Source organism: Stegostoma tigrinum, chromosome 13 (assembly GCF_030684315.1).
Source record: "Stegostoma tigrinum isolate sSteTig4 chromosome 13, sSteTig4.hap1, whole genome shotgun sequence".
NCBI classification, from domain to species: Eukaryota; Metazoa; Chordata; class Chondrichthyes; order Orectolobiformes; family Stegostomatidae; genus Stegostoma; species Stegostoma tigrinum.
Window position 1 is genome coordinate 39,051,897 of NC_081366.1, and position 27,101 is coordinate 39,078,997.

At 39.0% G+C, this 27,101-nt stretch overlaps 1 protein-coding gene, 1 long non-coding RNA gene and 1 other non-coding gene across 5 annotated transcripts in view; 1 reads left to right on the plus strand and 2 right to left on the minus strand.

The window, feature by feature from the left end:
• LOC125458308 (uncharacterized) overlaps positions 1 to 9,853 on the minus strand; it is a 41,883-nt gene extending 32,030 nt beyond the window's left edge. Inside the window, exons 1-3 of the long non-coding RNA XR_007248807.2 lie at positions 9,381 to 9,853; positions 8,531 to 8,666; positions 7,544 to 7,858 (exon numbers count right to left, since the gene is read on the minus strand). This is a non-coding gene — a long non-coding RNA (uncharacterized LOC125458308). The remainder of the gene's footprint in view (positions 1 to 7,543; positions 7,859 to 8,530; positions 8,667 to 9,380) is intronic.
• The window catches only part of LOC125458307 (pro-neuregulin-2, membrane-bound isoform), a 641,394-nt gene continuing 622,717 nt past the window's right edge, over positions 8,425 to 27,101 (plus strand). For 2 of the 3 annotated variants that reach the window (XM_048543492.2, XM_059650700.1), the window contains exon 1: positions 8,902 to 9,910. In XM_048543492.2, coding sequence (XP_048399449.1) covers positions 9,505 to 9,910 — 406 coding nt within the window. In that variant the 5' untranslated portion in view covers positions 8,902 to 9,504. Of the gene's footprint in view, positions 8,587 to 8,854; positions 9,911 to 27,101 lie in introns of those variants that run through there. The other variant, XM_059650701.1, reaches the window with a different exon arrangement.
• On the minus strand, positions 22,876 to 23,016 carry LOC125458574 (U4 spliceosomal RNA). The gene has a single exon (XR_007248853.1). It is a non-coding gene; the product is annotated as a U4 spliceosomal RNA (small nuclear RNA).

Consider the following 27,101-nt stretch of genomic DNA (forward strand, 5'->3'; position numbering starts at 1 on the left):
AGTTACCTTAACTCAATTGTAATACCATTACATCAGATTCCAGCTTCTCCCTCTCAAATTGCAAGGTGAATTCCATTGTATTATAGTCCCTGATCATGAGGGGGTTCCTTGACCTTAAGCTCCCTAATCAGTCTGCCTCATTACACATCACCAAGTCCAGAACTGCCTACTCCCTAGTGAGCTCTACCACAAACTACTCCAAAAAAAATCTTGTAGACATTCCACTAATTCATTTTCTTGGGATGCTCTTTTAGCCTGATTTTCTCAGCCCACTTGCATATGGAAGTCCCTCATGATTATTGTAATAGTGCCTTTATTACCTGCCTTTTCTATCTTGATCACTGCTAGGAGGGCTGTACGTAACTCCCATCAGGGTCTTTTCTCCTTTACAGTTCCTCAGCTCAACCCACACAGATTCTGCACCTTCCAACTTTATATTACGTCTTGCTAACAATTTAATTTTGATTCTTACTTTAACGGCAACCCCCTGCTCCTTCTGTCCATCTGCCTGTCCTTTCAATAGGAAATATATCCTTGGATATTTAGTTCTCAGCCCTGATTCCCTCGCAGCAACATCTCTGTGATACCCACAACATCACACCTGCCAAATTTAATCTGTGCTACAAGCTCATTTACTTTGTTTTGTATTCTGCATACATTTTACTATAATTTGCTCAAACTTGGGTTGTCTGTCCCTCTTTTCATAATTGTCTCCATATCTGCTGTGTCTGAAGTTAGATCATTGACCCTTTCCATATTCTCTATCCCGTTACTTATTCCGAGGCTTTAATAACCTTTGCCAAGCATGCTCTCCTTTAACTTTTCCATAACTCACTCTGGGAGTGACCGATGATAGATAGTTAAATAATAGCTAAGATCAATCAATGAACTTACAGTTTTCCTGTAATGTCACTCTTTTCCAATGGGCTCCCAACCCTGGGCTTCAAACCATGAGCCAAAAGAGCAAGCAAAAAGCACCTCCTCCCCTCTGCATCAAATTTCCGCATTGTCTCTAAATTCCCAAATTATAAACTATAATTCACAACTTCTAAATATACTACTGAAGGGCTTCTTCAGCCCAAACCCAAATCCTGGACCATGCTGTGAGGTGTGACATGTTTAGGGCAAAACAAGGAGTGAATGCTCCATTACCCTTGAGAGTGATTTAGTCCCATGAACTATTTCTTTATCAATGCTTCCTTAAGAAGACATTGAATCTAGCAATTTGTCAGAAGTAATCTAGTTCATTAATTACACCTAAACATCTGGATCATCAAGGTAGCTGTAAGATCACAAACTATGATTGCTTTCCACGCATTTCTCCACAATTATTGAAGAATCTCAGGGGTTTGCGATGACATTAAATGAAGATGATACTTGAAGGTCAGACCATGAAAATCCACTTATTGCCTATGTTGACTGTGTTACAAAAAACAGGCAAGCTATTAAAACAATAGGGATCCATTGTTGCCAGAAAAATGCATATCCACATAATTTATGTTAAGCAATGCTGCTGGTGGAAGTTTGTTTTATCTGCTGTCTACCACGTGATGTCTCAAATTTATGTTTGTTAGCTTTGTAATGACCAACTAGTTACAATCGTCCTTGGTGGTAGGGAAGTATTGACGATATGATGCTGAATTGGCTCCAAGACATCAACCCTGCTGAAAGAAATTGGACTAGATTCAACCTGTGACAGGCACAGTATGCAAGTACTTGAGCCCAGCACATCTGTAGTACCCTAAATGCTACTGTTGGCTACCTAACCACTTGGACTCATTGATGCGATTCTCACAGGAGCTAGCATTGTTTCCCATTGTTTCTGATTATGCTGGAATACAAACGCCTGATAGAAAAAATAGTCTCATTAGGCTAACCATCTGAAACCTACTGGTGCTCGTGGTTTTAACTGATTAAACTTTGGCTGTAATTCTGCAACACTTTGAAGCCCTTAGGCTTTGGCTCTACCTACCATGCTCATAATTCACTGGTTAATAAACAGAATGTGTAGCTACAGGAAGAACTTGCACTCTATATTATGCAAATTGAAAACCCTGCATATATTAATTTGTCAGTATAGTACTTTTTTGGAGATTCTTAAGCAATTTAGTGGATTTTTATCACACACCCAGCTAACCTTGAAAATCTATCTTCTCCCCTCATGTATAATCTCACTTAAAAATGCTTGCTGAAAATTTAATAATGCCTGGAATAAACGTTTGAATCACAATTTGCAATTAACTCGGACCTCTTCGTTCGAATATAGGCGGCATACAAACTTTGTTCTGTTTGCTTTATAATGACTGTAGCGTACACACCAGCATCAACATGATGCTCAGTGGCGTCAGGCCTGCTCATGGGGCGCAAAATTGTAAGGCAGTGGTACCACCTAAAGCTAACCTGCATGACTTGAAGCATCTCCAAAAGGTAAGGAACACTTTGGCTGGTTTAGTTGCAGGAACTGGGTGGGAAATTAAATCAGGAGCACTAGTGAGGAGAGAGAATATTCCAATGTTCTCAGAAGTGCACTGAAGGCCTTGGTGCAGAAAGAAGGAAAGGAGATAGAGATTCTTGATGTAGAGGAGACCAGAAGGTTCTCCTGAAAGAAACTGCAAAGACAGTCAGAGCAGATAGCTTTCATTGCTAATTTTAGTGGTGTAGCTAAGAGGTTCTGCATGCAGCGCTGTATGATGCTCAGTTACCTCACGTGTGATTCAGACTAGCGAATAGATCTTCCAATGCTTCATTTTTAGAACTGAACCACAGTCTTTGCTGACTGCTGAAGTCACCACCAACATTCTCTTTCAATCATCATTCATACCTCATGTTCATTGTTTCACCTCATTCACACATGTAGCACTCTTACAAACCTCACGCTCATATTTCACAGCTCGTACTCACTGCCACTTATTCAACTCTTAAGATCACATAATTCTAGTATATTACACCACTGCTATTGGCAGTTCACCTCTTTCATCTCAACAACTAATCCAGTGAACCTAAGTTGATCACCTCCAAGGCATGTATATTTTTCCTTAGTTGTGGAGATCAAAACTATGCACATCATTCCAAATGTGGTCTCACCAAAGCTCTGAACAATTTTAGCAAGACATGCATGTTCTTGTAATCCAAACCTCATGCAATTAAAATCTACATTGCCAAATTGTTTACTGTACCTGTGTGATAACTTTCTTGTGTTCCTTGCGAGAGTGCTCCCAAGTCCTCTGCATGTTATAATTTATAAGTGTTACACTTAATAAAAGAAATTCTGCTTGCCTATTCTTAAAACTGAAATTGAAAACCTAACATTTCCCTATTCCATTTGCCGTCTTGTTGCTCACTCAGTTAATCTGTCAATGTGTCTTTGGATGCTCCCTTTTAGTCTTCCTCACAGTTTACATTCCCAGTTGGCTTTCTATCATCAGCAAACGTGGGCAGGTTATTTTTGATCAATTTGACTAATGGAAGGTGGTAAATAGATGATATCCCAGCATTGATTCTTGTTGCATTCCATTAATCATAATACCTTTGCTTGAAAATGCTCTGTTTTCCCTATCCTTTCTTCTTGTCTTTAAACTGGTCCCTCTCTCCACACTGATATATTATACCTATAAGTTATCCAGGACTTATTTTATGTGAATCTTGCTTGTGGCACCTTATTATATGCATTTTTGGAAATCGAAATATACCATATCTACTGTTTCCCCTTTATCTAGTATTTTTTCTTTAAAAAATTTCTCCAATAGTATTTTTTTCTATTTATCTTAATTAACTTCCTCAATATTATTAACTCATTGGTAACTTTATACTACGTGTGTAATTCATGCCTTCTACTCTGACTTATGTCTCTGCCATTTTCTCATTTCCCTGATTATTTCTCTTGTCTCTGTCTCTCAGAGGCCAACATCTATTTTAGCTACTCTCCTACATTTCGTATACTTGTGCACTCTGTTTTTATATTCATGGTTATTTACTCTCATTTTGCTTTTCTGTTTTTATCAAGTTATAGATTGCCTTTTGCTGGTTTATAAAACACTCATGATCCTCAGTCACACCGCTGTTATGCTCAGGATAGCTACAATGGCTTTGAGGAGTAAAACCTGCAGTATTCTGACAGGTTGACGGCAATCATTTTTCTATGAGTGGCACTCTATCAGTGAGCTTGCTGTTGTGGATCAGAATGAGGATAGGCAAAGGCACACAGAACATAGCCATTAGAGGATGCACAAGGCAGTTTATTAAATATTTGAGTTGAACATTTGTTGGGTTGATTAATAATGTTAGTTCAGAATGTTTCTTTAGAGTGGTTTCTGTTTCAGCATTGGTAAACAGCAATCTAAGGATCACTGTAATTGTCACTTAAGTCGAGAAATAAAGGTGGCCAGTGTTGAATGTGGCATTAAGCTTAGTTCATAAACAAACCAATCAGTCTAAATAACATAAATTGCATCGGTTAGGTTCTCCCTTTTTTTGCCCACTCTTGTTCTTTATTCTTCCCCCCATCCTCCTGCTCCACTGTAGCTAACCATTTGCTTCATGTCAAGGGTTATGTGTACATGATGTCAAGCTTATGCAGGATGCAGCAAACCACATATATCATGAGACTGGAGCAGACAAAAACCTCCAGGGCTTCCAAGCAGTGAAAGTGTTTCCTAAGACCCCAGTGATCTTCTAAATGACATTTCATATGGCAGAATTTCTGTTGTTCTCTGCATATTGCTCATATATGCCTAGGTTGTGCTCTGGCGCTATAAAGCAGTTAGTGAATAGCCTAACAGCCAACTTTACTATCAGTGCAGAGGTCTTCCACAAAATGAAGGCATCATGACTGCAGCCAAGGTACAAAACATTAACCTGGATGATGAGCTAAGGGCAGGGTTTGGAGGAGTGGAGTTCTTTTGTGGTTGTAGAACTCTAATCTCTGAATTTACATGCAGCTCCTGCAAATGATGTGCATGCAGTCAATGTTTTTTTTGCACTGTGGGGAAGACTATGATTATCAGCAAATGAGGACAGATTACTATTGATTGATCTGACTAATGGAAGATGGTAGATAGATGAGACCCCAGAATTGATTCTTGTTGTACTCCACTAGTCACAGTACATATGATTGAAAATGCTCTGTTCATTCCCTGTCTTCTTGTTATTAAACTAGTCCGTCTATCCACACTGATGTATTATCCCTAAGTGTTATCTAATCTTTAGTTTATGTGAATCTTTTAATTATCATATGCTGTACTATATGCCTTTTTGGAAATCCAAGTACACTATAGCTACAGTTTCCCCTTTATCTAGTTTTCAAAATTTTTTCTCCCATATGGGTGGCGCGGTGGCTCAGTGGTTAGCACCGCAGCCTCACAGCGCCAGGAACCCGGGTTCAATTCCAGCCTCAGGTAACTGTCTGTGTGGAGTTTGCACATTCTCCCCATGTCTGCGTGGGTTTCCTCCCACAGTCCAAAGATGTGCAGGCTAGATGGATTGGCCATACTAAATTGCCCATAGTGTTCAGGATGTGAGGGTTATCGGGGGATGGGTCTGGGTGGGATGCTCCACGGGGCAGTGTGAACTTGTTGGGCCAAAGGGCCTGTTTCCACACTGTAGGGAATCTAATCTAATATTACTTTTTTGCTGATATTAATTGCCTTCCTTAATATCATTAACTCCTTGGTTACCTTTTACTGCTCATCTGTAATTTATATCTTCTGCTGTAAAGACAGACACAAATTAGTTGTTTAATGATTCTGCCATTTTTTTCATTTCCCTGATTTATTTCTCCTGCGTCTGTCTTTCAGAGACCAGCATCTACTTTAGCTACTCTCCTATATTTCATATACTTGTAAACCTGGACTGTGGGTCTATCTGGGTGAAATCATGCACTTGTTTTGTCTGCTTTTACTAGGAGAAACCTAGTGTACTGAAGCTCATGGTGACCATTGTCACCTTTACATCTTCAGGCAATGCCCTAAAGCAAACAACAGAAATGGTGCAGAAACTCAGTGGATCTGGCAACATCTGTGGAGAGAGGAACAATGGGTACATTTTGAGTCCAGTACGACTCTTCTTCAGAACTCAGACTCTGAGGTTGAATGTCTGCCTGTCAGAGGTGGCAGAATTCAGTACTCGCCTCCTTAATGAAACAGAGACTGTTCCTTTCTGAGTTTGATATAGGAGAATTGCTCACTGAAGACCCTGGGTAGATATGGACTTCTGCTATGCATCCTCCTTCCCCTCCTTCTGCTCCCTTTTCATTCATCTTGTCCTGTTCAATGTCATATCTTTTCAATCTCCCTGTTATGTTGAGGACCAGGGCTATGGAAACTACAATACCAATGAATGAGAGCAACTGGTCTGAGGGGAACCTTTGAAGTGAACTCAAGCATCCACTATTTGCAGCATCAATCCCTGCAGACTTTGAGTAGCACTAGGAGCAGTCTTGAGGGGCTGAATGGGCTACTCCTGGTCCTATTTCTTATTGCCATATGGTCTAAACACTTCTACAGACTTAAAAATGATTTACTAGAAATGTGAAAATAAAATCAGAAAATGCTGGAAATACTCAGCAGTCATTACCCTGTAATATTGGCCTAAATAGTCCAGTCAGGTATGCTTATTGGATTAAAAATAATCCATTTGTCTTTAACCTGTTATTCCTTGACAGGGTCTTTCTGTTATGAATCTGTCCATGGTCCACCAATTCAGCTGTGCAGAAGATCCTCATCTAAAAATGCTCCCTTTTTCAGCAGTCAGCTTGGTGTGTGTAGGGGGGTCTCTATTGAGGGTGATGCTGGGGTATGGTTGTGAAGGGGAAGTTTTGAGTCAGGCCAGGATTTGGTCAGGAGTGAGGAGTGTCAAGTCCAATATGTGAGACGGGTTGTTAAGCCTGAGGGTCTTATGCTTTTGGGGGCAGCAGGTGAGGTCAGCAGGTGTATCAGATCCAGGGAGAGGTCAGGCTATCCAGAAAGGCTTTGTCAGGCTGTGTCAGGAAGGGGTCAGGGAAAGAGCGTAGTTTTGGGATGATTGTCACAGGTTTAGGGATTAAGGTGTCAAGGGGGGTGCAATTGAGGGCTGTCTGTGATGAGTGGTGATGTGGGGGTGCCAGTGTTTGACTGGAGTGGACAAGATGAGAAATCACACGACAACAGGTTATAGTCCAACAGGTTTATTTGAAATCACAAGTGCTGCTCCTTTGATGAAAATAAACCTGTTGGACTCTAACCTGGTATAGTGTGACTTCTGACTTAATGATGAGTGGGGGAGAGATCAGTTTCGTTGTTACCCTGGCGTTAGAGTATGGTTTTAATCACCTAACTTTAGAACCAGTCAGATTTCTTCGATGTTTCCTACTTTAATGCTTTTTTTTGAAGGGATCCTGTTTCTGGGCAATTGCTCATCAGAATTTTCAATTTCCCTTGAGTTACAACAGAGAGGGCTGTCAACACTGCTCAAACAACTTTCTGGGTATCCAAATATCTGAGCCATTAATTCTATTTCTTCACAAATGTTGACTGACCGACTGAGTGCCTCCAGCACTTTGTGTTCTTACCTCTACTGACACAGCCACAGCTAGCAGAAATCATGCAGTGACTGTTGAAAAGTAGTTGATTTAAATCATGCTGGTCAGAGTAGGGAAGGGTCCTCCATGCTCCTGTACGATAATTCCCCCGTACAGTGTTACGGAAGAATCCACACGCTGACTGCTGTCACAATTTGCCTCCTCACCGGTCTGCTGGTGCACTCACCCAGGGCCTGGGCTAATGGTTGATTTAGAATGGTGTCCACATGGCCCCGGTGAGAAATATGGGTGGCCTCCGCAGATACCATCTTAGGCCTGCAACGGCCCCACGCTTTTGCCTCCTCCCTGTAAAACCAAAAGTATGGAACGCCACACAGAAAAATACACTCATAAATTCTGTCAGACTTTCTTTGGGAGTCGCCTGAGTCGCTTGTCTAGATAGCTAGTCTGTGCTGCAGAAAAGGCACTAACAGCTCAGGTTCCAATTCCTGGTCTGACTCAGGGACATTGGAAACTACCTCTTCACTTTGCATCTGAGATCGGAAGGCGATGGCTAACCTTTCCGGAAATAAAATAATGTCTAAGGATGAAGCACCAATGGACAATGAGCCAACGAGCTGGTATTAGGGAAGGTATGCACAAAGTAGAGCTCTCTTTATCAAGCCTCGACACACTGAGAAGTTTTAGGCGGGTGTGGTAGAGGCTTTTCGGACTGCTTAGAATTTGCAGGAAATATTTTGCCGTAAAAGCCGATTTCAATCTAAACGCTGGGAGTCGCTGTACATGACGAGGGATACCTCACTGGTGGTCCGCAGTCGTGTGCTGTGGAACGTATCAGACCTCAGCTCCTGACTACACTGTGGTACTCAACAGTACACGCAGAAATACGACTTCTGATTAAAACAGGCGTGATCTTAGATGGAACGAACACACGCATACTGTTCATGGAAAGTCACAAACACCTGTACAGAAGGGTGGACCGTGCTTTCACGTGGTCAGTGACAGTATACTCCGTACCTGTGGTTTGCGGATGTTCTGTTGCATCTTCTGTCGCTCCTCCTATTCCTGTTCAGGTTGTTTTCTTTCGCTAGTACCGCGGTTTCTGTTCAGAGTAGGTGTGCAGGCAGCAGCGAGGATTCTCATACCCAGCGGTCTGTAGCACAAAGTGGATGTGATCGGAATGCAGCCAAGTTGTGAATAGATCAAAGCGAGAGGAGAGAGAGAGATATATATATACATGTGTGAGAATAAAGACTCACTGAATGTGAGGAGGTACTGGCCCTTGTTGGGACCCGCGCTCAAATTATTAAACGCTTGTTTTTTCATGCCTCTGCCTTCCAGAGAATGATCAGTTAACCGTTTCTATAGCAAAGCCTTTGAAGCAGGCTACCTTCGTGGGAAATGAAATGTGTCTATGCAGAGCTGCAGGGCGAGCTCTCGACTGCAAAACCCCAATGTAATGTACACAGAAACCATTGGCTGCCACTGAATGGAGGGATAGGTTTGTGGAACATACAAGCTGCTGTTCTCGGCAACTAGTTTTCAGTTTAGTTACTATAGCGACAGCATTATTAACATCGTATGAACTTCGTTAATAGAACTGGAAAGCATAAGGCGATGTGTTAGGTGTTCGGGATCTCAGTGGGATGCAGAAGACTGCGCCTGTTGGATGACACATAATGCGATGGAGCCGCTGCTGTTACCGAATGACGGTAAGTGCTTTGTGTTCATTTAATAAACAAAGTGGATTTTGTTGATATTTGCCAGTCGTTGCAGTGACAGGTTTAGGCAGCAGTACTGTATTACGCCGTTTCCGCTTCCGAGCGGTGTTTCCCCATGCAAACAGCCAAATGCCATGAACACTTACGCAAGGTCTCTTGCTCAGCCGTGCAACTCGAGGCGATTTGCAGCCCACTTTGTCACAACTCTGCCTTCCAACTCAGCGCCGCTCTACACCTCAGTGCAGCCGAGCGCGGCCGTGCCTTTCAACCATGGGGCTTGGTGCTGTCCATTTTGCCATGCTGGTCGCGGGGGTGTCGTTTGCCTGCTATTCCCCGAGCTTAAATTCTTTGCAGGACCAAGCCTATCGTTCAGCGGTGGTGATCGAAGGCAAAGTGCAGTCAGTCCCAAATCATACCACCGAGCCTTACAGTATTAATGTCAAAGTGTTGGACGTGTGGCCAGTTCATAGCGGGGGTCTAGCGAGGGATCAGCTTGTCACGATCGGGGACTTTGGATCAGAAACACCATGCATCAAAGTAAAGAAGAACCAGAAATATATCTTTTTCATGGAGCCAACAGATGAGCCGTTAGTATTCAAGACATCATTTGCTCCACTAGACACAGGCGGAAAGAATCTAAAAAAAGATATTGGGAGGATCTTGTGTGAGGACTGCGGTAAGTTATTTCCCCCCCTCGTATTTTGCTAATAGGGTTGGAATTTCTTTATTGCGCTATGACAGTTGGAATTGCATGTTGAAGTGTTTGCAGGTTATTGTAACCTCCATTGTAACCCACATTGATTCAGGATGAAATGATTATTGGGGCTATGAGAAGGAGCTTTGTGTTTGCGGACGTTTTCGATATCAATTCTGCGTGTTTGGATAATGTCATTTTAATGACTACATCAAAACTTCAGCACTATTTCCTTTCTGTACTTTGGTCCCTGCCTCTACGATCTTGAGATCTGATGCTCGTGGAAGACTTCATATGAAGGATTGGCTTGGAAAAGTGTGCACAAATACCTACCTGTATTTTCTGCTTTAGCATTTTAAAGAAAGGCTAGTTTTCGATGTGCTAAGTTTTGTAGTGAATGACGCATGGTTTTTCGATACCTTTTTGAAGAACGCCGTGTGAGCTGCAGCCCGCGAGGTTTCTGAATTAGCTTGTCAACAAACTGCATCTGGTGTTTGTATCCGTTGTTTATTATTATGCAGGTGGGTGGCTCAGGAGCGCTAAACAGACCGTAAGCATTTCAAATAGCTTATCAGTAGCCGTAGGTAATTAGCAATTGGTGGTCGGCAAAACAGTCACCAGCTATTGGACAACGGCTGGGGGAATCTTGCTGCAATTCTGCTTTATTGGTTTAGTTTAGTGCGGTGTAATTCGACATCATAAAAGCATTTTTGGGATGTTTCGTTGCAGCCTCTTACATGGCAAGAGAAAGGTTGCACTCGGACAGTTTGCAGTTTTGGTCTGAGAGCGATTGCCTTGTATTTTTACCAGTCTCCTCTTTCACGTGTACATTTATGGTCGTTCTTGGGAGCAAGATTTATTTTAGCTCGCACTCTTCGTTATGTTTGTGAAGCTTATCTTAACATTTTATTTTACGAAATGTTCTTTTGTGTTACTTTTTAGGGAATCGTTTTGGCACATAAAATAACAAAATGGAGCAGAAACACTTAGAGGGAACCATTTAGGTCAATCTAAGGTTGGCTTTAAAAGCCAACCGATTGCACTTAACGTTATCATTATACTAGGTACCCATGGCACTCAGTGAACGGTATTAACATCTTAGAGGGATGCTTTATTTTGTCAAACAGTACATCAATCACCTCTAAAACTTACCACGTTGTTCAGATGACCCATTTTGGGTTATAACAGGCTGGAAATATGTGAGTGTTATGAAGACTGCCAGAATGTAGTTTCCTAACTTCTATCACGGGAAACTCAAGTTTTCTGTGATCTTTTGTATTGGATAAACCTCTTGGTTGCATTAGGTTATTTTCCAACTATTAAATGCATGCTTGCCATGCAGGCCGTCTCTTTTTGTAATAGCTCAGCTATAACATTTTTCTTGTGTTTAAAGAAAACCTGGAAGTCGAAAATCTATTGATGTGAGTGATACTGACTTCATTTTGGATTACTGTGGTACGTACAAATGTTGCTTATGCTTAGCCAATGAATGTGAAGTATATGCAATCATTAACTATTTATGTTGGTATGTAGTCTATAAATGTAGCCCTTAGTACACTAAAGTTCACATTTTTCTGTTCAAGTTGTCATTGCGACTGTTGATGTAGAGTCAAATTTTCTAATGTTAGTTGTCAAATTTCCTGGTATTAGTAATAATATGCTATTATACATCTCAAAGACTTACTTCCACATAGTCTTGTGTAGTTTTACAGCTTAAGAATTTATATCAGGTTTGTTGTGACGTAAAGGAGATCCACAGAAATCTTTATTCAGTGCTCAGATAATTATTAGACACTTTTTACTTGCATTGTGATAATTAGCTCAAGCTTGTCAAATTAAGATAGATGATGCTGAAATATTAAATAGCTTTAGAACATCATATTTGCTGATGGAATACAATGTACAAATCAGATGGTTTTGCCACTTTCTACTTAACAATATAACTTCAGACATTTTCATTTTAACATTTGATGAAATGTCTTCAGGGTTTGTTAAATAACAATAGGAGAAGAATCTTTGGGCCCTATTGTGCCTGTTTCTCCTAACATCAAAGAGTTGTATGAATATACCAACTTTTAAAATCTTTCCTGATTTATTTTTGTGCTTTTCCTCTTAAACTTATGTTGTACCAGAAAGGTTATGTAAATATCTGAAGAACCTTGAGGTGATATGTTTGGAACTGGAAAACAATATTCATCTGGTCCTCATAACCTTTAATCTCATAAATATTTGTAATGGATGGTAACCTTTATACACCTCATTGACAGTACTACCTTCTGGAGTAGATTTTCATCTTGATGGTACGAACTAGCTAAATTGATATCAGATACTGTATACTCACAGTTGGGTTGTAACTGTTCTAAAGCTTGTTGATATGCTTCTGCAAGAATTGTTTGCTCATTATATACTGATGATTCTGTAAGTAATCTGCAGTGTATATTCTGCACAAACATTTTGAAGAATCAAGTATAACATTGCAGATTAACCTTAGTCTAAGATTTATACATTGGCCTGAGTTTCCCTGTTGCCAGCCAGTATCTGGGGATATATGTAAACAACATACAAGTTTTTCACAGAAAGGGTGCTGGGCACTTGGAATGTGCTGCCAGAGGAGGTAGTGGAAAGAGACACATCAGCAGCTTTCAAGAAACACCTGGACGAACACATGAATAGGAAGGCATAGAGGGACATGGATCCTGTAAGAGAAGACAGTTTTAGTATGAAAGGACAAAATGTGCCAGTGCAGGCTTGGAGAGCTGAAAGCCCTGTTCCTGTGCTGTATTGTTCTTTGTTCTTTGCACGTTCTTCAAATACCATTTGTTAAAATAGGAGTTTTATTGGTAAGTGGATTGTAACATTTGTGAAAGGTATTAATGTATAATCATGTAAAATTCAATGAAGTGCTGTTGTCTTTCTGTTCTCAAGGTGGGCCAGTCTTTTGCTTACCAAATGTTGTGTTGTTTGGGTCTGTATAAATAATTCATTCAGTTGATTCTTGTTATGTTGCAGGCAATTTTCATCATCTGTCACATTCCTTATTAACATTAGGCATGTTTTAATTGTGGGCAACACTCTTTAAATTTACTTCGAGGTGACAGACTTGTGATAATGCTAAACATATGTTTGCTTTCTTTTTCCTTTTGACCCAACTGTTTTCTCAGAAACATCTTGGTAAGGATGCAAACTGCCATAGTCTATTTTCTTGTTCTAATACCTATTCCCACATAAAGATGTGATAAAGCTGGTAGATATGAAAATATGTTCTTCTCATGTTTCCCACTCCCTCCGACCTACAGTGCTCACTGTTGGGGTCATTTTTGGCAACTTAATTCTTTTGGCAAAAATGTGAAATGAAACAAATCTTGAAATATTCACCCAACATGTTCAGTTTCTGTTAAGGTCCAAGTAGAAATCTTCAAACTATATTAATGTCAAGGATTTAACCAAGCTAATTTTACTGCAAGGACACTCTTTTGCACTACTGAATTAGTAACTAGATCATATTCCATTCAAAGTTCTGACTCAGTCTGTGAATTTTTTTTAGTTGTCTGTCTAATGCTTTTATTGATGAAATATAAGTCCTTCTACCTAATTTCATTGGTGAGTTTGTTTTATTTAAGTTACCTGCTAGTTAAAATGTTATTTTTAGACTGGAACCGTAGGAAACTTGGCATAAAACCTTTATCGTGGGTGTCAAATTCCAATTTTTACCTAGATTTTACAGGAGGGAAGCCGACTGTTCAGCCCAAATACTCCATACAGGTGATTGTGCTCCGCATGACGTTCCTTTCACCTACTCTCTCTAACGCTATTAAAATAATTGTCTCAATCATTTCTCCCTGTGTTTTATCTAGCTCCTTCTTAAATACTTTTGCAATTTAACTACATTTTTTCATGTGATGGCAATTCCACTTTCAAAGAAGCGTAGTAGCAGAGAAATTCCTCCTGAATTTCTATTGGATTTTTAATGCCCATCGTATGTTTTGTGTTTTGCTACATTTCTTACAAGCAGTCTCATCTCTATTCCTATCTTTTCAAACCCTTTCACAATGTTAGACCTTATCAAAAGACTCTCGGTCTTTTCCTTTTGAAAGAAAAGAGCATCAACTTATATGTTTTGTGAAAGATATAACCTTCCAGCTTGGTATCATCTTTATCAATGAGTTTTGCTCTCCCCATTTTATTTTATGAAATGTAAAGCAGCACGGTTCATACCACGGTCTTCATACAAGATTAATATAACTTCCTTGTTTTTTCCTGTCTCTTTTCTTTCTCTTTTCTTTCCTTTTCTATCACTATCTTTTCCTTTCATCTCTCCCTCTCTGTGTTTCTTCTCTCTCTCTGTCTTTCTTCTGTTTCCAAAAATGGACCTCAATGCTTTGCTATCTATGGCCCTGTTAACTGCTACTTCAATAGTTTTTGAAAACCTGTCTCCCCAGAGCCCTTTGCTACTTTAGTGGACTTAGATTCTAATTTTTCAAGGAACGGCTGACCTCTTTATTCTTTCTATTAAAATGTACCATTTTAATCTTGTCCACACATTTATCAAGTTTATTAATGTTTATTAGTATTAACAATGCTTCTATTTTGATATAATCAACAGATTCTGAAATTCTAATCCTCATTCCCAAGTCTACATAAATTATGCCATTGACAAAAAAGAAGTGTCTCAGCACCAATCCTTGTGTAACAAGCATAATTTATCTGTTTTATGTTTTGTAGCTAGTTATTATTTATCCTTTTTTTGACTGGTCAGTTGGTGACGAAGGTCATGAATCATTGTTAAAAGCCATCTCAAAGTTTGTTTGGTCTCTGTGGCATATGGTAATATTTTTACTTCTAGCCAGAAGGTACAATTTCAAATCTCACCTGCTATTGAGGTGCATTGCAACATGTCTGAAGGGATTATTTTAAAAGGTTGTCATATATATTACATCTACCAAATTACCCTTGTCTATTCTATAACTACTTAAAATAAAAGGTAATGAAGCTTGTCTTTTCTTTTTGAAATCCATTTTGTTGCTTTATAGTTTATTACATGTTCACTTCTGAGATGTTTTCTATTACACCTTTGAATAACAATTCCATTATTGTTCCTGTCGCGACAATCTCTAGATTTGTTCAAGCTTCCTTTTTCATAAATACAGGAATCACATTCACTGTCTGACATTCTTCTGATTTGCATTCTTTGCCCGTGTGTGTGTGTGTGTGTGTGTGTGTGTGTGTGTAAGTTATAATGCCTCTGCTTTGTCTTCCTGAATGTGCAAATTGAAAGACAGAATATTTATGTGAATGGAAAGAAATTGTACACTGACTAGTGGAAAAAAATCAGACCCTGTATTTATCATTTTGATATTTATGTTATCTTGGAGTCTTTTGAAAAGCAGCTCAAAAGGGAAATTTAAAAGTCAAATAGTTAGATTTTGGGTTTTATTGCCATATAAAGGTTTTGGAGGGGTTTTTTTCAAACTTGCTTTGATTTGGAATTCTAATATTTCGGCAGGTTTGGAATTTTAATAATGTAGTTATCGTCATAAAATTCTTCCTGACTTCACCCTGGATTTTGAGCCAAGACTGATAATTTCTTTATCTAATTATTGGTATCAGTCACCTAATGTTACCAGGGTTGTTCACGTCATGCTAATTTTTGTTTCATGAAAAATACTTTTCTGTGAACTAGAAATAATTTGACTATTTCATCATTTCTGAGAATATATTCTGAAAAGTATGGTGCTAAAATGGCTTAATTTAAAAATGGGTATTTGATTGTCAATTTTAATTCAGTGTCACTGTGATCTTAAAGCTCTGAGTTAAAGTTTGTCAAGACTATCCATAAATATGCAACAATAAATGTCAAACTGTTAGAACTTTATGCATCACCAAAGCCTATAGATTTTAGAAATAACAAAACAGCAAACAGTTGTCTTTTCATATCTGTAGGCAGTCTTGACTTTCAGGCTTGATGTGAATGTACTAAACACTGTTAAGTGTGCATAAACGATTTCCTGACTTTTTGCCTTTTCTGGGATGTTGTCTGCCAGAGTGTGGGTGGGAAATTCAAGTTTATACTGTGTATGTTTTCCTGATAAGCTAAATTAATGATCAAAGAACCATGTACATACTGACTAATCAGCATTATATTCTCCTGTAGTATAAATTGCTGTGATCATTTGGAATTTGGTATTCTGCACGTGTCCTGATGAGTGTAAGATTAAAAAAAGAGCATTTTGCAACATGTCTCTCTTTCTAACAATATTCAAGTTCTGTTCTACTATTCCAATAGCAAAATAAAGGTACATATGATAACATGAAGTGAAATTGTGAATTTCATACCAGGCAAATAATATTTTTTAGGTTCAGATATCTTTTATTTATTTTGTGATGTGTAGCTTCTGGTTAATTTTTCAGTACTCACTGTGCAACCCATGGAGTCATGAAAGTAGGTAACCTAAAACGTAATGTTCGGTATTCTTTTGAAAGACAAACCAAAACTGGAACTAAATATCTCCAGAGGCATGAACTATACCAAGTTTAAAATAATAGAGAATATCTAATCATATTGTTCCCTATGTTTCTATCCTGTAGAACGCACATGGAAAATATGATTACCAATTCTAGTTTCTTCTTTGAGAACATGCAGAAAGGTCTTGGGCTGGATAATTACAAGTTGTGGTAATGAGTAAATTACATTGATTGTGACTATGGAAAAGCTGAAGTCTAGGCCATAGGACAAAATTACAAATTCGAGTACAACAAGCTGCTTTGGTCAGATTCAATAGTAGCAATAAACACACAAATCTATAAAGTACCAATTGATGTGGTCTTACATAACCAGCAACAAAAATACTTCTTTTTTTGCTCTTGGGCTAAACTTGCGCTCAACTTGCTGATGCTGTCTCCGATGTGACAATGTTGCAGTTTGCTAACAGCATTGAAACCACTCTTGAGTTATGTAGAGCTGTAAACAACATTTTTTGAAATGCTTATTTAATTAGTGGTACAATAATTAGCTATACTTAACAAACCAAATTTATGTGTTTAAAAGGATTTTAATTAACAAATTCCATTCAGTAATCAGAAGGTATTTCTCTAATGTTGATATTACATAGACTAAACTGTAAACCCTAGAAAGTACTAAATACTGCTAATAGCATTCCTAAACATTGAATGTTGCATTCGTGGTCAGTAACAATTTTGCTTTTTTTAAAGACAGTAACATAGTTGAGACATTGAAAGTGGGAGGAAAATGCTTTCTAACAGTGAGATATAACTGATATGGTAATTTTCATGACATAGTCATGCCACTATGAAACATTCATTGTATTAGAAGCATAAAGAATATAACATAGATCACTGGCCCAGATGTGTGACACATTAGTGCACTTGAATTGCCTGATGACGAGGGAGATAGCAACATAGTTGCGCCCAATAAATCTTCCCATTGCCTATCAGTGACAATGTACAAATATACCAGAAAAATAAAGTGCTTAATATTCAGCACTGCTAACCTTTGCTTTAAGCTGCTGCGCTAATTTTGTCACTTCAGCATTTGGAACAATTGCTAGAAGACTGATTCCTCCCTATCCTTGAGCTATCTTGTTTCTCCAATATTTGTTTGCTGTTATATTCACATCTTTGGTGTCTGTTCATTTTGTTTATTTTCATCAAGTTTTTAAATATGTAAAATGAGAAGTTTGGAAGGCTTTTATTGGATTCTTTCGTTTTTCAAGGGAGACGATATTATGTTTGAATTTGTTACACCCATTGTACAAAATTCTGTGAGTGAAATTTGACCACTGCCCAAATATTTGAGACAGAGATAACAAAGTATGGAGCTGGATGAACACAGCAGGCCAAGAAGCATCTTAGAAGCACAAAAGCTGACGTTTTGGGCTCCTAAGATGCTGCTTGGCCTGCTGTGTTCATCCAGCTCCATAACACTTTGTTACCTCAGATTCTGCAGCATCTGCAGTTCCCATTATCTCCGTCCAAAATTGAAGCCCAATGATCTGCAGTACTACCCACTCTCTTGCCTATCAATGAGAACAGGCAATGGCTCATTTTACTCTTGAACTTTTTTGAAGACTTTAAACAGTTTTGGGGGCAAAGTAACTTTAAATTGCACACTAAAATGGTCTTGTGTGCAGTATATTCTCCTAAGAAAAATAGTTCATACTGTCACATATGGAGGCAATGTTGTCAGTTATAGCAGTTGCTTGGAAATATTGATTTTTCTTTTCCAATTGAGATACCTCTATTTTTGTGAGTTAAGGGAATTTGAAAGAAAATGGATTGAAATAGACAAGACCTACCACCAGATAAGGTGTTTGATTCTAATACATTTGAGAACTGCTCCACAGGGCTTACAGGACTAGCAGGCATTGCAGGGATTCCTTTTACTACAAGTACGCCAGAAAGCCTGTATTCCAACCTCTTTGAGGCAATTCTGCCAGCTATTGAGTGAATGGTGAGAACTTATTTACATTTGGTGAACAATGTTGAAGCAATTAAAGTGCAGCCCAATGGTGTCAATGTGGACTTCACAAGCTTCAAAATCTCCCCTTCCCTGCTGCATCCCAAAACCAGCCCAGTTCGTCCCTGCCTCCCTAACCTGTTCTTCCTCTTACCTATGCCCTCCTCCCACCTCAAACCGCACCTCAATTTCCCACCTACTAACCTCATCCCGCCTCCTTGACCTGTCCGTCCTCCCCGGACTGACCTATCCCCTCCTTATTTCCCCCCCATCCACCTACAATCTCCTGTCCACCTATCTTCTCCTCTATCCATCTTCGATCCGCCTCCCCTTCTCTCCCTATGTATTTCAGAATCCTCTCCCCATCCCCCTCTCTGATGAAGGGTCTAGGCCTGAAACGTCAGCTTTTGTGCTCCTGAGATGCTGCTTGGCCTGCTGTGTTCATCCAGCTTCACACTTTGTTATCTTGGATTCTCCAGCAACTGTAGTTCCCATTATCCCTGATCGCAATTAAGTGGCCTCTGGCTTGAAATATTTTGTACTGCCTTCTTCCATCCAGGTTTAGTACTTTTCAGTCAGGTAGTAGAACAACATTGTGTGAGGAAAATTTTAATGATTTCCTGATTGGAACCTGCAGTTTTTAACTTTTCTGAAAGAATGCTGCAAACAGAAATGGAATGACTTAATCCTATGTTAGGACAGAAATCCAAAGAAGAAGTAGCAGAGCCAAAGTTGAATTTCTTTAATCAAAATATTTTTACATTCATTAAATATTGAACCATTGCACCATTTGAACTAACTCTAAGTTGCCATGACACTTCTATGCTACAATTGTCGAACATAGCCATTCTGGTGAAATGGAACTGTTTCTGGGCATCATCAGTGATAAGCACATCCCTTGCAGATGTGATTAATTACTCTAAAACAACAACCTTGAGTAGAAAACTACAGGTGAGGCCATAGAACAGAGCATTGACATTCAGAAGTGTCACATTTAGTTGCTGTTGGAATCCAGCAGTGAAACCCAACAAGTGTGTCTAGAGCTGAACTCCAGAGGTGAAGAAAGAGAGAGAGAAAGAGAGGGGGAGCGACGGCCCTTGACATCAAGACAGCATTTGACCAAACGTGACATCAAAGATCTGTAGCAAAACTGGAGCCAGTGGGAGTGGGGAGGGAAGTAAAGTGGGAAACCCTCTGCTGTTTGGAGTCATACCTATTCATACATAGGATGATGGATGTGGTTGTTGGAGGTCAATCATCGGAATTCCAAGAAATTGCTGCAGAAGTTCCTCAGGTAATATCATCGGCCCAAAAGTTTTCAGCTGCTCCATCAATGACTTTCCGCCGTCATATGATCATTAGTGGGACGTTCGCCGATGATTACTCAATGGCCTGCAACATTTGTGATGACTCATGTACTGAAGCAGCCTGTGCCCAAGTGCAGCAAGACCTGGACAACATCCAGGTTTGGGCTGACAATTGGCAACTAGCATTCATGTCACACAAGTGCCAGTTAATGACTGCCCCAACAAGACAGAATCTGATCACCTTCCATTGACATTCAATTGCAATAACATCACAAATCCCCCACTATTCATACCTTAGTGGTTACCATTGACCAGAAACTGAATGTACCTGGCCATGTAAATACTGTGGCTAGGAGTGCAGGTCAGAGGTTAGGAATTTTGCATTATTAACTCATCTCCTGACTCCTCAAAGCCTGACCCCCATCTATATGGAACATGTTGGGAATGTAACAGAATACAGAATCTGCACATGAAATCTTGAAGAGGATTTCTTGATCGCTTTGAAGAAGTGGAATGTGCACTGTTGCATTTTCAGTTCCTCATTCTCGTTATTGAGTGTTCCATCCCATGCAAACCTGTCAGAATCACTACGACAATAGCTTGCAATTGTACTGAGTGTTTAACTATCCCAAACTACCCCAAACCACTTCACAGAAGAGTAAGAGGACCGAAATTGGCACTGAGCCAAAGAACAGGTCGCTGGGATAGATGACTAGAAACCTAGTTAAAGAAGTAGGCTTCTTGGTGAATTTTGGAGGTGGGAGAGGTGACAGGGACTTTTAGAAGGAGATTTCCAGAGTTCAGGACTTGGAAAGCTAAAATGACTTTTAATTGTGTTTGCACTTGCTTTATCACCTATTCTTGACACTTTGTTTTAAATTTCTCTGTGTAATTATAAAACCTTTGTTTGCCTTCCGAAGACCTGTAAAACTTCCCTACTATGATTGAACAGTTTCCAGATTGAAACTACTCCCATAATAGCAGCACTTTAGCAGTTTTATTTTACCATTGAAATTAAAGAATACATAACTAAAGGAATCTGACTGGCACAACCACTTACATTTATTGGTATCACCCCAATGTCTGCATGCATACTGTTGTGATATCTTCGATTTAAACATTGCTTCTTCAAGGATAACCGAGTCGATTCTGGCAAGGTGAGTTCTTACAGTGATTTAGAATTAAAAACAATGTACTGTTGTATCTCATGGTTTTTGGTGAAGCAGTCAATTTTCCTAGAACTTAATTAGAGGTCTGGATGTTCATTGAATGTAATACCCTAACTTATGCTGACTAACCAAGTCATGTCACTCTGGGTGAAGAAGTATGGTGGAGGTCACAGCCTCTACCACTTCTTTCACAAGATTGTGACCACTCATTAGTAGAGTTTGCGGCTTTCAATACACTGAAGAACTCCTTTTCTGGGGCTTCTTTCTTCCATGCTCTTGGCACCCCTGTCTTCCATTCCTGTTACACTGCTCCTTGCCAAATCAAACTGTGCCCATTTAATTAGCTACGGTGCTTTAAATGCTGCAGTGGCATTGAATTTCTCAACTTCCTAGTGATGGTAAGCCAATAAGTAGCAGTATAGAAGCATTCTGTGTAACTAATAAAAGGCAGTCCAGAAAAATAGAGTTGCTTAGTAGACAACAGGAGGTGAATACAATCTATCATGTTTTAAGTAACACATAAACAAAGATGAATCTTGAACAGCTACGTAGATATATCTTTCTTCCATGAAGAGACATCAAATAGAAAAACTACTTCCCTATACAGAGTAATGTTATAATTGAATAGACCATTATCTCATATTTGGTGTGTAGCTACGTGATGTATTTATTAAAATATGATTATATGAGGGGAGGCACTGGTTTAGTGATATTGTCACTGGACTGCTAATCCAGAGACCCAGGTAATGTTCTGGGGATGTTGGTTCAAATCCCGCCATGGCAGATGGTGGAATTTGAATTGAATTAAAATATCTGGAATGATAACCACGAATCCATTGCCAATTGTCAGAAAAAAACCCATCTGGTTCACTAATACCCTTTAGGGAAGGAAACTGCCATCCTTACCCAGTTTGGCCTACATGTGACTCCAGACCCACAGCACTGTGGTTGACTCTTAACTGCCCTCTGAGCAATTAGGAATGGGCAATAAATGCTGCCTGGCCAGCAATGCCCTCATCCTGTTAATGAATAAAGAAACGAAAGCTATATTTATAGTAAAATATTATTAACAGAGATAATGTAGACCAATGACTATAATTATCTGGTTATAACACTAATATATTTCTCAAAGGAATCTTGAAGTGAACAGAAATACACAGTAACTATCACAACTTCGTTTAAGCACTACATGTAATTTTTCCATTGATATTATCAGATTATTCTCAAAGCAATCAACATTTTATAAGATGTCTCGACAAACCTTTCGGTACCCGTGTAGCTGTTTTCTTAATTATCAGTCAATGAAATTACATTGTATGATTGCATGCTGCTATAATTGAGAAGCAACAATAAGGTAAAAATTGCTGTGAGATTTAATTCTCAGCAATATTTTGTCATGTGCAAAAACTTGTCTAGGCACACATTTACAGTTTCGTGGCTTCACAATGTAAAAAAATAGTTATAATAACCTATCAACCAAAAACAATCAGTTTCAATTAAATGTTTATTTTAAAGAAGTTTGTTTGGGTGCAAAGTGCCACTTCAGGTGTATTAATCTTGTCTATGGAAGCATTGGAAAATACATATAGCGTGAAGGCCATGCTGTGGTTTAAAAGACCGACTTCAACAGTAGAAAAAAAACTTAGTAGAATACTATTCTTTAAAATAAACTACAGACAAAAAATGTAAAATGCAAACCAAATTTGGCCATTTTTTGCAAATCTTTATTTTCAAAAACTAAAATGTTTTTAAATATCTTTGGATTTGGTTCATCATTTGCCACATGTAATTCTTACCTTCATGAATGTCCTAAATTTGTCCATGGAACATAAATCACCCGGCAGCTTTCATTCCACTTTACCATCAGTTGTGCTGCAAGATTGCTCAAGAAATTAGCACAGAGAACAGTATACAGCTTTGATACTACAGAGTATTAAGGTCAGGAATTCAGTATAGTGAGGGAAGATGTATGATTCTATCTCTTGTGAACATAAACACTCTCTACTGAGACTCTCAAAAATTGCCATGACTGACTCTATTTCAAGTCAGCATCGTGGGTTACTGGGTAAAGTTTTCAATCAGCAATAATTGCACCCCGGTTAAACCTTATAAGCTAAGATACTGCTACTTTTATGAGTTAGGGATTGCAGCAGACTGAGAGACCTCAGATTGATAGACGAGGTGAGCAGGTATGTGACTCATTGCTGAACTTTATGTTTCTTTTCCCTGAGGGAGTAATTTAAACCTGGACCAAGAAGGTACAAATTTAAATTTTAAAGCTTAGCTAGTGTCACGATCAACCACTACGTGACGTTTCCAAGTTAAAGCAGTTCCAGACGGGATATCCAAAATTGTCAAGCTTCTGGATAAGATGCATGAAATGGTTTTTGTTATGTATCCACCTCTCGTTTGTTGCAACAAAATTAACTTATAGAGGATTCTCTCCCTTGTGGATATCTTTCCTCCCTAAACAGATGAATTTATATTTTAAATTGAACCAATTTAACCAGACTTTAAGTTATTAAATGTACGAACAAGTAATAATGGAACAGACACATCCAAAAATAAGGAGTGAGAGCAAAACAAAAATTTAAGATGCGTGGTTCAGTCTCTGAGACTTTTGAGAAGAGAGAGCAGTGAAACATGGATTGTTAAATAGTTGATCTTGAGATTTTTGGCTTTGCAGGTTGATTAAAATTATTTGAACCTGCTTCCTACTGACTGGCTTGCTGATGAGCTGGATTCTATTATTCCAAGAATATGACTCTTTTACTGTCAATAGAAGGATGTTTAGTAGGTGGTTCTTTTGATCGTGACCTTCACAGCACACTGTCGCTTTAACCCAGGCTAGTACACACGCATACCTCTGCTCATTAGCATAACTTTCTTCCACTGCTGGACACAGACCAAAATTGAACTGAAAAGTTAAAACCTTGTCTTTTGTCCAAACTTCAATCTCTGCTGCCATCGTATTCGCAGTCTGAGATAAGTCCCAGAAAATTACAGCTCTGACTGTCGTGCATTTCTCTCCTTTTACAGTTCATCCCTTTGAAACTTCCCTGACCCCCACCTCCTGGAGTGAATGTCTCCAGCTTTATGAACTTGGATGTAGAGTTGATCAGCTGAAGTCTGAGTTTTAGACATTGTGATGCTTCAGGAAGGAGAAGGTTGCATAGTCACTTTGTTCGGGGACACTGTTTGGAAAGAACATGGCATACTTACTTCAGATTTGGTCTTTGATCAGAAGCAGAAGGGTGTGGCTCAGTGAGGCAAGTGTGGGGATCTAGAAGGTCACACTGGAGGAGCTGAAGCCCTTGCAGTTGAACAACTTGTAAAAAGTTCTTTCAGCCTACGTAAACGGCAACACAGACCTCCAGGAAGATGAGCAACCTGACGATGGTACAGAGGCTATTAATGTTAGGAGAGAAATAAGGAATATCATTATAATAATGAACAGTATAGTTACAGGAAGTAGATTATCTTCTTAGTCCAGAATGAGAGTCTGGAAGGCTGGGTTGCATCCCTGGTGCCAAGGTTACAGATATCTCCTTGAGACTAGGGAGGAAATTGGAATCGGAGGGCAAGGAACTGGTAGTCATGATTTACATGTGTCCAAAGATATTGGACAGATTAAAGATAAAGGTTTGCTAAGGGAGTAGAAACAGTAGAGGCTAAATTTGAAAGCAAAACGACAATGGAAACAATCTCCGGATTACTATCTGAGTCATAAGCAAATTGACATTGGACAAAGAAGATCAACAAATTTGAACACATGGCTCAAAAATTGATGTTGAAGAATGATTTATCAATTCATGTGTTACTGGTACGAGACAGAGAGCAAGTTCCTCTCCCCCATTTCTGAAGAAGGGTCCAGGCCCGAAACGTCAGCTTTCCTGCTCCTCTGATGCTACTTGGCCTGCTGTGTTCATCCAGCTCTACACCTTAACAAGTTGCTGGGATGGTTTCAGCAGACGATGCTGAGTCTAGTGTACTTATGAATCAAAGGCTTTAAGTATTCTTTCCAACCAACCTGTTCAGAAATGTTGTTACATACCTCAGGAACTGATGGGATTTGAACCTTGGCCTCCTAGGTCAGGGATAGGAACATTACCACTGCATCATTAAAAACCCAAGGAAAAACTAAATCATTCATTTTGATAGTAGGGGCGAGTGGAAATTGAGAAAGTTAAAAGGAACAGACGAAACAAAAAATTGCAGGTTAGAAACATAGGTAATGGTAATCCAAGTAAGACAGGAAGGTTCAGTGTGTACAAACCTAAGAGTGTATGGCCATATGAGATCAAAGGTAAAAAAGTAGAATTAAGTGCTCTTTATCTGAATTCACACGATATTCTTAGTAAAATTGATGAATTGATGGTGCAAAAAGAAATAATGAATGTGATACTTGAGGTCAGAAGGTGACCAGGATTGGTAATGGAATACTCAAGGGCATTTGATGTAATAAAGGTAGGAAGAAAGGAAAAGATTATGGAAATACCCCTGTTAACGAAAGATGAGATCAGAAAGTAGTGAGAATGATTCTCTGGAAAGATCAAGATGAGGAATCAGGGTGGAGGGAAAAATAACAAGGGAAGAAGTCACTGATGAAGTAGTTTATAGGCTCTCTAACAGTAATTGCATTGTAGATCAAAGTATAAATAAAAATATAACTAGGGCTTCTTATAAGAAAAGTACTACAAAAACTTTGGATGATCTTAAACTTCATTTAGGTTAAACAAATGAAATTGACAAAGTGCTGTAGAGCATGAGTTTATAATGTAATTTGGACAGTTTCACAAAACAATGTGTTGTGGAACCAACCATAGAAGAGGCTTTTCAGACCTAGCATTGTGTAATGGTATTGGAGTGCTTAATAATCTTAGAGTTAAGGATCATTTTGGCATGGGTGATCATAACATAATAAAACTAGACGTCCAGTTTGATATCCCAAATCTTCCAACATAATGGTCAAGTTCTGATGGATTGGAAAACTGTAAATTTAACTATACAATTTAAAAAAGGTAGATAGGACCCTGGAAACCATAGGCCAGTTAGCCTGATATCTGTTGTTGGGAAAATGATGGAATCTATACTGAAGGAAGTAATAGCTGGCCTTTTAAAAATCATAAGACTGTTTTGAGTCTGCTTGATTTTGTATTTTGAAAGAGAAATGATATTTTGTAAACTTATTAGTATTCTTTTAGTATATAACAAACAGGTTGTAAGTTATTGAATATGCAACAAAGCAGAAGCTGTCGATGTGGGAATTTAGATCATGTAACGGAATTTGCTAAACAAGACCATGACACTAAATCTCAGAATAACAAATTTGCATGAGTAGTGATCTGGCCAACAGGAAATAGTGTTGAAGTAGATCACTTTCAGATTGGCGAATAGTAACTAGTGGAGTTCCACAAGAATCCGTGCTGGCACTTCAGTGATTTACAATCAAAGCACTGACTTGAATAAAAAGACCATTTCTCTAATCAAATTTGCTGATGGTACAAAAAAAAAGTGGGCAAACAAATTGTGAGAGGACACAATGAGTCTGCAGAAGGATTATGGATAGAGTAACTGTGTGAACAAGAGTTTGACAGATGGAGTACAGTGTGAAAGCAGAATATTACTTAAGTGGTAGAGACTACAGAATACTGCCTACTGATCCAGAGAGCTTATACGCCTCCAGTCTAGATCCAGGGACCACAGTTTCAGAAGCATGGAGCACAGTTTCAGAGCCATTAAAGATAGAGATGAGGAGGAGTTTCTTCTGAGGGTCATCAAACATTCGAATTCTCTCTGTTGGGAACTATAGCGGCTATATCATTAAATATATTCGTGGCTGAGTTTAAGTGACTTTTGGTCTACCAGATGAATGAAGGTTATGGGGAGGCATATAAGAAAGTGGTGTTGAGGCCATAATCAGATGAATCACGATCTGATCGAATACTGACATAGATCTGAGAGGACTAATGGCCTACTCCACTCTCAATTCTGATGTTCTATTCTTGTGTAAGATAGATACCAGAACCCATGCACTTGCAAACCAGGGGTGATAATTCACTAACTTCATGGAGGTATGACTCATTTATGTTCCATGGCACTTCCAATGAGTGGATGGTGCATTGGGTTAAGCCTACACCATTCCAAAATGCAGATGATTAAGTCCATCATTATGATAAATGCATGAAACTATTCTGTTTGATGGACAATAAATCAGTTCTAAT